Source organism: Bos grunniens, chromosome 4, assembly GCF_055505025.1.
Source record: "Bos grunniens cultivar Pamir isolate PY7600 chromosome 4, Bosgru_T2T1.0, whole genome shotgun sequence".
NCBI classification, from domain to species: domain Eukaryota; kingdom Metazoa; phylum Chordata; class Mammalia; order Artiodactyla; family Bovidae; genus Bos; species Bos grunniens.
In genome coordinates, this window is record NC_141168.1 from 71,626,397 (window position 1) to 71,638,867 (window position 12,471).

The 12,471-nt window shown below is 39.9% G+C and overlaps 1 protein-coding gene across 6 annotated transcripts in view; it reads right to left on the bottom strand.

Annotated features, from left to right (window-relative positions):
• Window positions 1-4,498: 4,498 nt before the first annotated feature.
• The window catches only part of BCAP29 (B cell receptor associated protein 29), a 51,386-nt gene continuing 43,413 nt past the window's right edge, over window positions 4,499-12,471 (bottom strand). For all 6 annotated transcript variants that reach the window (XM_086396887.1, XM_086396885.1, XM_086396888.1 and 3 more), the window contains one exon: window positions 4,499-5,251. In XM_086396887.1, the coding sequence (XP_086253013.1) occupies window positions 5,219-5,251 (33 nt within the window). In that variant the 3' untranslated portion in view covers window positions 4,499-5,218. The remainder of the gene's footprint in view (window positions 5,252-12,471) is intronic.

Genomic DNA, 12,471 nt, shown 5'->3' on the forward strand with positions numbered 1-12,471 from the left:
TTCATTGTGTAGAACTAGGGGGTCCACTTTTAAAGCATAAATTCTCCTTTCAGATTATCTTTTTCTCCCTTCCTTTCTCTCCTTCCTTCCCATTCTCTTTCCTTCCCTCCCATTCTCTCTCTCCCTCTCCCTTTTCTTCCTCTTTTCCCCCTTTGTCTTTCTTTCCTTTCTCTCTTCCTTCCTTCTCTCTTCTTCTTCACGAAGGCAATTTTCCATTGGGTACCAGTTTTTGTATAATATTCAGAGTCACTTTCTTCCAGAAAAAGTTGTTTTACTTCATTTAATCCTCTAAGTCCCTGAGGTAGAGTCTTGGTGGTGGTTTAGTTGCTCAGTCCTGTCTGACTCTTTGTGACTCCATGGACTGTAGCCCACCAGGCTCCTCTGTCCATGGGATTTCCCAAGAAAGAATACTGGAATGAGTTGCCATTTCCTTCTCCAGAACCTTTCCCCAATCCAGGAATAGAGCCGGTGTCTCCTGGATTGGAGGTGGTCTCCTGCATCGCAGGCAGGTTCTTACGCTGAGCCACCCCAGGTGGTGAGGTAGTCTTTCACTTTAAAAATGAAGAAACTAGGAGTCAAAGTGGGATTTGATTTATGCATATAATAATTATGCTTGTCTGCTCGTAGAGCATTTTCTGCCTATAAAATTCCTCATTAAATGTCCCACAACAGGGGATGAATCACATGCTCTTTGTCGCAGGACAGTGGCTTTCATCTCCTTTTTCTGTCCTCATTATGGCACAGTCCTGTTGCTTGGGTGGGTAATTCTCAATGGTGTAGTTAGTAGTGAATGGGGCATACAGGTACGACTGTATGTAACTTGAAGAAACCCTGACCCATCAGGTGATGGGTGATCTTTATACACCCTATTGGAGGTCTTGCTGTAGAAAAACATGTATTGATGTGGAGGAATAAAAGCAGGTCACAAAACAGGTCACAAAACTTGTAGGATTTCATTTTTGTAAATATTTGTATATATATATAAATATTGGTATGTAAGAGCATTAACTGAACTGTATTTTTTTCTGTTTTCTATGTTGTGTGTCAGTTTTGTTTCAAGGGGAAAAAAAAAACTTGAAAAAAAAAAAAGCTTTCAGGAAGTAAATCCTTGTAGAGTGTTATTTCAGGAAGCCCTTGGCTGAGATGTGGCAGGAAGTCATCAGTGCACTGAGAATGAGAATGAAATTCTTTATCATGGGTGTTGCTTCAGGAGGAACAAAGGTTTCTGGAGTGATAATACAGTATGAAGAAACCTGGTGGACCAGGAAGGCACCTGGCTTAGGGAGCAAAGCCAAAACTTCAAATATGTTCTTTGTTCAAATTTAGAACACCTGTGACCACAAAAAACAAAAAGCCTGTAGGAACTTTAGTCTTTCCTAATTTTGTCACAATCAGAAGTCAAGTTCTTATGTTGTATGTGTGTGTGTATGTACACAAGGGGTAACTGAACGCTCTTGTGTCTGTGTGCTTCGTCCTCCTTGTGGTGAAAGTCACAGTAAAGATAAAAAAGGAGAGACCAGAAGTCGACTTCCCTTGTAAATTCTTCCTGTGTAAAATGCACAGATATTGTTGGGGCACACTACACGCTGCTGATGGACTAATAACGGGTAAGTTAAATGTAAAAAGCTGGACTGCAGAGGATGTAATTTAAAATCATGATCCAAACGTAAATGGCAGGCATGAGACTCTTCGAGTAGGAAAGAGATGGGCGGGCCCTCCCATCTACATACCACCAGAGCTCAACTATGAAATAATAAAATGCACTTAGTAAATTGTTTTTTAGTCACCAGGCCGTGTGTGACTCTTCTGTGACCCCCTGGACTGTAGCCTGCCAGGCTCCCCTGTCCATGGGATTTTCCAGGCAAGAATACGGGGGTGGGTTGCCATTTCCCTCTCCAGGGGATCTTCCCGGCACATGAAGATGTCTCCTGCCCATGTCTCCTGCATTACAGGTGGATTCTTTACCACTGAGCCACTTGGGAAGCCCCAGTTAACTGATTTAAGGAATGCTAAAACAAAAAGCAAATTGAATTCTCATTAGTGGGGGTCAAGAACTCTAGGAAGGTTAGCCTGAAGAATAAAAGAAATTCAAAAGGGCTTCATGGACTTCAGATAACTCATTCTAGACATGAGCAAGGCATAAAAAGCCCCTGTTATTTATACATTGCATCATGGGTCCTCAGACACATGGCGTAACACACGTTGGTTGGACCAGGCATGGCCGTTCAGCTCTGGTGGTATGTAGATGGGAGGGACAGAGAAGGCAAAGAACCAGATGGGAATGCAGAACCAGACCAAGCCACAGAGGTGGCACAGGATAACGGGAGCAGGTGCATGCAGGAGGCTATAGCTGTGTGGTCTGAGGCAAGGCTCTCGGCAGAGCCCCACCGGGACTGCAGCGTGGGAATTTACAGATCCAGGCAGGTTGGTGGCGTCAAGACAGCACGATAGAAAGCAGTTAAATTCCAGGCTCTAGACGGTAGTTCCCAGTAATCTAGTTACCAGTACAGGGGCCCAATATAGAGTCAGACAAACAATGAAGATGACTAATGCCAAATTCTAGATGCTCAGCTAGAACTTTTTTCTTTTTTTGGCCACACTGAGTGGCATGTGGGAACTAGTTCCCCAATCAGGGCTCGAACCCATGCTCTTTGCATTGGAAGTACAGAGTCTTAACCACTGGACCCTCAGGGAAGTCCCTCAGCTACAGCTTCTTAAGTGTGACTTTCTATAACCTGGAAGTTCAAGGTACATTTGCAAGTAGGGAGAGAATCTGACAAAACTCTTAACTGATAGAAAAGGGCAAGTGTAACCTTTCTGTTTGAACCTATAATACAACCTAAGATATAAGGAAGTCATTACTGACAGGAGGAACTTAATATGCAATTTGACTAGGTCTGTGTTTATTTATAATAGGATTTGCTAAATACCCTCACTGACAAGGAGAGTCAAAATAATTAACAAGCAGAGTTCAAGAGGCCTTCAGCCTGGTGTAAAACAGACACACTCGGGAGCCAGACTCCATGGTCCAAACCTTGGTTAGTACATATGGCAGTATTTTATTTAGCAAATTATAGCTAATCTGTGTATTAAAAACTGGAGTAATATCTGGGGAACCAGGACACCTAAATTCTAGACTCAAATCCTAGCCCTGGATCTAACTACTCATGTTAACTTGGGAAAACTGGATACATTTTTGAGGACTGTTTGCAGACCTCTACAATTGAGATGAGGACTAAGACTACTTGAATGTACGAAGTGCTTTCTGGGAATCTTTCAAATCCTTATGCCCTTCAAAGAGCACTGGGTCTTTCCCCTTGCTGTACAGTCTGCACAACTTTTGGGAATTACTGTGTTATCTCAGTTTATATATTAATCCCAACCTAAATGTTATGATTCCCATTTCAGAGATGAGGAAATGGAAATCTAGCAAGTTTGATTTATCTGTGCAAAATCCAATGGCTAAATTAGTGGTGAGAATAGGATTATTATTTGGTTCTGTCAGTTCTAAAGTGGTATAATTTCTATTTTTCTGTTCTAGTCAAGCTATGGTTTTTCCAGTGGTCATGTATGGATGTGAGAGTTGGACTGTGAGGAAGGCTGAGTGCCGAAGAATTGATGCTTTTGAACTGTGGTGTTGGAGAAGACTCTTGAGAGTCCCTTGGACTACAAGGAGATCCAACCAGTCCATTCTGAAGGAGATCAGCCCTGGGATTTCTTTGGAAGGAATGATGCTAAAGCTGAAACTGCAGTACTTTGGCCACCTCATGGGAAGAGTTGGCTCATTGGAAAAGACTCTGATGCTGGGAGGGACTGGGGGCAGAAGGGGACGACAGAGGATGAGATGGCTGGATGGCATCACTGACTCGATGGACGTGAATCTGGGTGAACTCCGGGAGTTGGTGATGGACAGGGAGGCCTGGCGTGCTGCGATTCATGGGGTTGCAAAGAGTCGGACACGACTGAGCGACTGATCTGATCTGATCTGATTCTGTCATTAGACTTGGTTTGTTGACCAGGCCAGGATCATAAATACTCAGAATCTGTATCTCACTCTGGTAGGCTGGCACTTTGATATTTTTAAGTTGCTGCTTGTTCAGTTCTCTCCTCTGTCAGCGTTCCCTTGCCTTGTTATTTATGGTTCTGTCAGCCCATATGGCCTAATTCCCATTTCTTACTCTGTTAAATGTCTCCTACATGTCTGTTTTCTAGCAGTAACTCCTTTTATCTGAAATAAAATTCTTATGTACTTGCTCATTTCTTTTGTATTTGCCACGTTACAATGAAAAAAACTAATTATGCATGAAGTTGGTGCTAAAATGATCATAATAAAGGATAAAACAAACATCAGGGAAGTAAAGACTCTAGTAATTATTTTCCATTTTTTTTATATCTAGGTCTTTAAGAAACAAGGAAGATAGCTTTCAAGTCTAAACACTGGAGCGACCTAAATCACATTAATATAACAATCATCCTCTTCTAAAGGAAACTAAATGAATACATGAATGGAAAATAGTATTTAATATGTAGCTTTCAGAATATAGAAACATCTCAGAGAAATTGTGACCCCAGTGTACGTATATATGAGGTAATGTCTGTATAATTAGCAACTCTCACAGCAATGGGAAACATTACTTTTTGGATACATTATACATAAACTTTCTATCTCAAGAATTCCACATTGTTGTAAAATTATTTCAGTTCAGTGCTATGGCAGTTATGCAAATAGATGTAAACTCCATTCCCAGATGAACATTAAAAAAGCAGAATGCCTACTAATTATGTGTTATTAACATAAGTGTCAACAAAAATAGTTTAACAGGTGCAGAAACACAATACTGAAAATATAATTATCAATACAGCTGTCTTAAAAGAGTTAACTAGTACCATCAGGCTTAAAAAAAAAGCACTTAAGGTCATTGTTTTCATGTTTCACTCTTTCAGCCACCATACACCAGTGTTACTATCGGTATCTAAATAAAGTGTTTAACATGCTTATATTTTATTTAAGAGCTGGAATACAGGCTTTACAATATATCTGAAACATCATCAATACTGTGATAATGCCATTATGATAAGTCTATGTGTGTGGCATTAAAAAAATAATGGCTGGTTATAGTATGTTTTTCTGAACTGAATTTTTAAATTTTTTAGAGGCTAACATGATAAGAAATTTTTCTTCTTGACATGGTATATTCACAATCTTCTTTCATAAAGTTCACAGGCATTTCTTGTCTTTCCCTGCACGATCCTGTAAGAAAAAAACATGACTTAGGTAGTTAGAGAAACAGATTCACAAATATGACAAGGAATTTTAAAAAACATTGTCTTTCAGTTCTGGTTTCCTCGGTGTGTATGCCCAGCAGTGGGATTGCTGGGTCGTATGGCATGGAAGCAACCTAGACGTCCATCGGCAGACGAATGGATAGGAAAGTTGTGGTACATATACACAGGAATATTACTCAGCTATAAAAAAGAATGGATTTGAGTCAGTTCTAAAGAGGTGGATGAAACTGGAGCCTATTACACAGAGTGAAGTAAGTCAGAAGGGAAAACACCAATACAGTATATTAATGCAAATATATTTACATTTAGAAATTGTATTAGAATTTAGAAAGATAGTAATGATGACCTTATATGCAAGATAGCAGAAGAGACACAGATGTAAAGAACAGACTTTTGGACTCTGTGGGAGAAGGTGAGGGTGGGATGATTTCAAAGAATAGCATTGTATGTATTTTACCATATGTGAAATACATGACCAGTCCAAGTTCCGTGCATGAAGCAGGGCACTCAAAGCTGGTGCACTGGGACAACCCAGAGGGATGGGATCGGGAGGGAGGTGGGAGGGGGGTTCAGGATGGGGGACACATGTACACCCATGGCTGATTCATGTCAATGTATGGCAAAAACCACAATACTGTAAAGTAACTAACCCCCAATTAAAATAAATTTAAAAAATAAAAGCATTCTCTTTTCTATGTATAGTTATTAATTACAAGGATAATCAGATGAAAATACAAAGTCTCATATTTTAATAAACTACAAAATGTGTAGTTTTACTTGAAAAAGTGTTTAAAAGGAAAAGAAACAACACTCTTGTTAAGTTAATCTTTTCCCTTGCTTTAATCTATTTTGCTTTCATTTCACAGGTTATACAAGGAAAACAAAATTTCTAAAATTCCCCTCTTGCAAACCTAATTAAGATTTTTGGCAAAGAAAGAATGAAGGAAACAAAAAAATCCATACGGGTGGCTTTTTTTGTTGTTGTTCTTCTGACATTTGCCAATAGAACTGGCTTCTCAAATTATACTCTTTGCTGATCATAAGACGACTATAATACATCATTTAAAACTGGAGGAAAATGGGATAGAAATTAACCATAAGAGATCATTTTATTGAGAAAAAATAAAACAAACAATGGAGTTGTGTGGTTATTGCTGCAGGTATCAAGCTCTCTTTTGGGCTGAGCATTCTTGCTTTCATCAGGGCAACTTCAGTAACATTAACTCAAAGCAACTAAGTCAGAGGACAGCATTAGAGGAGGCACCTGAATAACAAGGTATTGCTCTTATGTGTTCACATATATCTTACCACTTTTGATAAAAATCATAGCTTTAATGGAGCTGCTACCCTGACGAGTCCCTTAAGCGAAGGGTGATTTTCCAAAATGCAACTTTAAAAGTGGCTAGTGCTGACAAGTCTGTGCTGTCAACCTGAATACGCTCTGTGCTTTTTTTTTCTAGAAGATAGTCAGGGCAAACAAGGAAAGGCAAAGAATACATGTTTTGAAGGTACTGTTTTCCAATATTTATTTAGTGCCTATAACAGGGAGGGGATCAGATGGGGAAATCCAAAGAGGTTTAAAAGATATAAAGTGGCATTTGTTTACAATAGAGAAACCAGTTTCCCCTCTTCCACCTGTTTCCTTAATATTTTAACAGTTCTTTATGTCATGATTTATTTAAAGTATATAAAACTGAAAAGTTAAGTTTCCCCTAAGAAACTTTATGATGTAATTCAATTATTGAAGTTGGTCTGACATCAGAAGTAAAATTCATGACGGATAATTTGGTACAGCTTTTTACTGTGGCTGGTCTAGAGCAATCTTTAGCTTCTCAAGTGGGTTCAGAAGACGAATATAAAAATGGTTCTGGCAAAGAAAGAATGAAGGGAACGGAAAAATCCAAGTGGGTGGCCTTTTTTTTTGTTCTTCTGATATTAGTCAACAGAACTGGCTTCTCAGTTCTGGCTTATACTGGCTTATACCCTTTCCTGATCATAAGATGACTATAATACATCATTTAAACTGCAGGAAAATGGGACAGACATTAACCATAAGAGATCATTTTCTGCACTGAGAAAAAAATATCACAAACAACAGAGTTGTGTGGTTCCTGCTGCACCAGGGAAACCATCATGCTCTCTTCTGGACTGAGCATTCACGCTTTCAAAACAACTTCAGCAACATTAACCTCAGGACAAGTCAGAAGACAGCATTAGAGGAGGGATCTGAATAACAAGGTTTCCTTTGTGTTTTTACACGTATCTTACTTTAGAAAAAAACACAGCTTTAATGGAGCTGCTACTCTGACAAGTCCCTTAAGCGAAGGATGATTTGCCAAATGAAATTTTTAAAGTGGCTAGTGCTGACAGCTCTGTGCTGCCAATGACCTTGAGTATGTTCTGTTTTCTTTTCCAGAAGAGTGTCAGGGCAAACAAGGAATGGCAAAGACTATTAATACATATTTCCAAGGGACTGATTTCTATTTTTTTAAAATTTAGTGCCTATAACAGGGATAGCTCAGTGGTAAAGAATCCACCTCCAATGCAGGAGACATGGGTTCAATCCCTGGGTTGGGCAGATCTGAAATGGCAACCCATTCCAGTATTCTTGCCTGGGAAATCCCATGGACAGAGGAACCTGGCAGGCTACAGTCCATGGGATCGCAAGAGCTGGTCATGACTTAGCGACTAAACCACCACTACCACCATAACAGGGAGAGGATTGGATGGGGAAATTCAAAGGGATTTAAAAGATGTAAAGTGGGATTTGTTTACAATAGAGAAACCAGTTTTCTCCTCTCTCATTATTAATATTTTAACAGTCCTTTATTTTAAGATATTTTATTAAAAATAAATCAAGTATATAAAACTTAAAAGTTGTTTCCCAATGAACTTTATGATGTAATTCAATTATTGAGGTTGGTCTGACAACAGAAGTAAAATTCATAAAGGACAATTTGGCACAGCTTTTTACTGTGGCTGGTCTAGAGCAATCTTTCGCTTCTCAAGTGGGTTCAGAAAGTGAATATCAAAGTGTAAGAGTGACTTTTAAGAAAATGGTTCTTATATAATGACACCTAAATCTCAGAATATTATTCAGGCTCTCATATTGGATAATGAGGGGTTAAGTATAGGTGAATGGGGAAAAAATGTGTCCAATTAAGAAATAACTTTCCTACAGTAGTAGATGTAATGGTCATCTGAGTTAAATTCACCCAACCAATCCATTTTAGTTTGTTCATTCCAAAAGCCACCACAGTCAACAAAAGAGTCTGAAATGCAGTACTCGGATGCAATCTCAAAAAGGACAGAATGATCTGTTTGCACCCAAGGCAAACCATTCAATATCACAGTAATCCAAGTCTATGCCCCAACCAGTAATACTGAAGAAGCTGAAGTTGAATGGTTCTATGAAGACCTACAAGATCTTCTAGAACTAATACCAAAAAAGGATGTCCTTTTCATTATAGGGGACTGGAATGCAAAAGTAGGAAGTTAAGAGATACCTGGCTGCTGCTAAGTCACTTCACTGACTGGAGTAACAGGCAAATTTGGCCTTGGAGTACAAAATGAAGCAGGTCAAGGTCTAACAGAATTTTGCCAAGAGAACGCACTGGTCATAGCAAACACCCTCTTCCAACAACACAAGAGAAGACTCTACACATGGACATCACCAGATGGTCAACACTGAAATCAGACTGATTATACTCTTTGCAGCCAAAGATGGAGAAGCTCTATAATCAGCAAAAACAAGACTGGGAGCTGACTGTGGCTCAGATCATGAACTTCTTATTGCCAAATTCAGACTGAAATTGAAGAAAGTAGGGAAAACCACTAGACCATTTAGGTATGACCTAAATCAAATCCCTTATGATTATTTAGTGGAAGTGACAAATAGAATCATGGGATTAGATCTGATAAGACAGTTCCTGAAGAACTATGGACGGAGGTTCATAGCTCAGAGGCTGTGATCAAAACCATCCCCAAGAAAAAGAAATGCGAAATGAAAAACAGTTGTCTGAGGAGGCCTTACAAATAGCTGAGAAAAGAAGAGATGTGAAAGGTGAAGGAGAAAAGGAAAGATATACCCATCTGAATGCAGAGTTCCAAAGAATAGCAAGGAGACATAAGAAAGCCTTCCTCAGTGATCAGTGCAAAGAAACAGAGGAAAACAATAGAATGGGAAAGACTAGAGATCTCTTCAAGAAAATTAGAGATACCAAGGGAACATCTCATGCAAAGATAGGCACCATAAAGGACAGAAATGGTATGGACCTAACAGAAACAGAAGATATTAAGAAGAGGTAGCAAGAATATACAGAAGAACTATACAAAAAAGATCTTCATGACCCAGATAACCACAATGGTGTGATCACCCACCTAGAGCCAGACATAATGGAACGCAAAGTCAAGTGGGCCTTAAAGTATCACTACAAACAAAGCTAGTGGAGGTGATGCAATTCCAGTTGAGCTATTTCATATCCTGAAAGATGATGCTGTGAAAGTGCTGCACTCAATATGCCAGCAAATTTGGAAAATGCAGCAGTGGCCACAGGACTGGAAAAGGTCAGTTTCCATTCCAATCCCAACAAAGGCAATGCCAAAGAATGTTCAAACCACCGCATAGTTGCACTCATTTCACACGCCAGCAAAGTAATGCTCAAAATTCTCCAAGCCGGGCTTCAACAGTATGTGAACCGTGAACTTCCAGATGTCCAAGCTGGATTTAGAAAAGGCAGAGGAATCAAAGATCAAATTGCTAACATTCGTTGGATCATCAAAAAGCAAGAAAGTTCCAGAAAAACACCTACTTCTGCTTTATTGACTACGCCACAGCCTTTGATTGCATGGATCACAACAAACTGCGGACAATTCTGAAAGAGATGGGAATACCAGACCACCTGACCTGCCTCTTGAGAAATCTGTATGCAGGTCAGGAAGCAACAGTTAGAACTGGACATGGAACAACAGACTGGTTCCAAATTGGGAAAGGAGTACGTCAAGGCTGTATATTGTCACCCTGCTTATTTAACTTCTATGCAGAGTACATCATGAGAAATGCTGGACTGGATGAAGCTCAAGCTGTAATCAAGACTGCTGGGAGAAACATCAATAACCTCAGATACGCAGATGACACCACCCTTGTGGCAGAAGGCGAAGAACTAAGAGCCTCTTGATAAAAGTGAAAGAGGAGAGTGAAAGAGTTGGCTTAAACCTCAACATTCAGAAAACTCAGATCGTGGCATCTGGTCCCATCACTTCATGGCAAATAGATGGGGAAACAATGACACACTTTATTTTTTGGGCTCCAAGATCACTGCAGATGCTGACTTCAGCCATGAAATTAAAAGACATTTGCTCCTTGGAAGAAAAGCTATGACCAACCTAGACAGCATATTAAAAAGCAGAGACATTACTTTGCTGACAAAGGTTCATCCAGTCAAAGCTATGGCTTTTCTAGTAGTCATGTACGGATGTGAGAACTGGAGTATAAAGAAAGCTGAGAGCCAAAGAATTGATGCTTTTGAACTGTGGTGTTGGAGAAGACTCTTGAGAGTCCCTTGGACTGCAAGGAGATTCAACCAGTCCATTTTAAAGGAAATCAGTCCTGAGTATTCATTAGAAGGGCTGATGCTAAAGCTGAAACTCCAATACTTTGGCCACCTGATGCAAAGAACTAACTCATATGAAAAGACTCTGATGCTGGGAAAGACTGAAGGTGGGAGTAAAAGGGGATGACATAGAATGAGATTGGATGGCATCACTGACGTGATGGCCGTGAGTTTGAGTAAGCTCTGGGAGTTGGTGATGGACAGGGAAGCCTGGTGTGTTGCAGTCTATAGGGTCACAAGAGATGGGCATGACTGAGTGAGTGAACTAAACTGAACAGTTGTAGAGAGTTTATCTTGTTTAAAGATATTTGAAGGGCTTTCTTGCTCAGGATTTGATTTAATGCTCATGAGATATTAAAATCCTCATCTAAGCATTAAAGAAGCCAAGGTGCATGAATGTCAAATGATTCACCTGAGGTTTACAGAATTGTTTAACCATGGGGCTAAGAGTTTTTTTTCTTCAAATAGATATTTGTTACAGGGAATTGGTTTTATAGGTGGTAAGAGAGTAGAACTGAAACAGGATGGCAAGGCAACTTAGCAATTAGCAACAGGAGAAAACCACTCTTTGGATTGAAGGGCATTGGAGGAGACAGTATTACAGATCCCAGGAATGAGGGACACCAGGTGGAAGCCCCCAGTGGGAACTGTAACTGTGGAAAGAGATGAGGCTGCTGTGGCAGATGCTGCCCAAAGCTGAGAGAGCAGGTGAAGTTCCTGGCTTTCCCCTTTTCCTGCCTTTAGTCTTTTACCCATGCCTCCCTTTGGCTGAATCTGCCCAGAAGCCAGAGAACAGATTCCAGAACTGATAGTCCAATGACCAGCAGGTGAAAGACCTAACAGTTAATGATGATGATTTCTTGACTTTGAATCCAGTTGTGAATGCTATCACTTTTCAGTTAGTGCCTTTGGGTACATTATTTAACATCTATGGGTCTCATTTTCCTTATTTACATAATATATATTTTAATTGACAAGCTAAGACAGAAAGTACGAGGATAACATATATGAAGCCACCAACTAAGTGCTCGGTCCAGAGCACATCCTTAGTAAGTACTATCCATTAAACATTTAAAAAACCTGGATATAAGGCCTAAATGCATTAACACCCAACTCTCAGCAAAACCTGGATGTAAGGCCTAAGTGCATCAATGCCCAACTCTTAGCCTGGTACTTGGCATATTTGGGATGAGGTCGTTTTTTCAAAGACACAGATTTAACAGTCACTTTCTTGGGAGGGGATTTCTCATAAAAGCTTTGTGAACACTTTTATCAAGAACGTATAAGCTGTAATCTGAAATTTTGGGGGAAAGCTTTTTTGCATTGAGTGTCTCTTAGTAACATATACTTTTTAGGGATTAAGAGAATCATTGGCTGCTGCCACAGTGGGAAATTCAGCAATGGAGTCTTCCTGCTGCTTCTCCATCTAGGGATCTAAGTGTTTCTGACACCTAGGCAGAATCCACTGGTGTAAGGTACTCATCCTTATTGCCTATACTCTGACCTCACACATGGGAAGGTGAAAAAGTTCTTTTTCTAGGCGAGAGGCTTCTAAAGTGTTTCTCCACTTTCC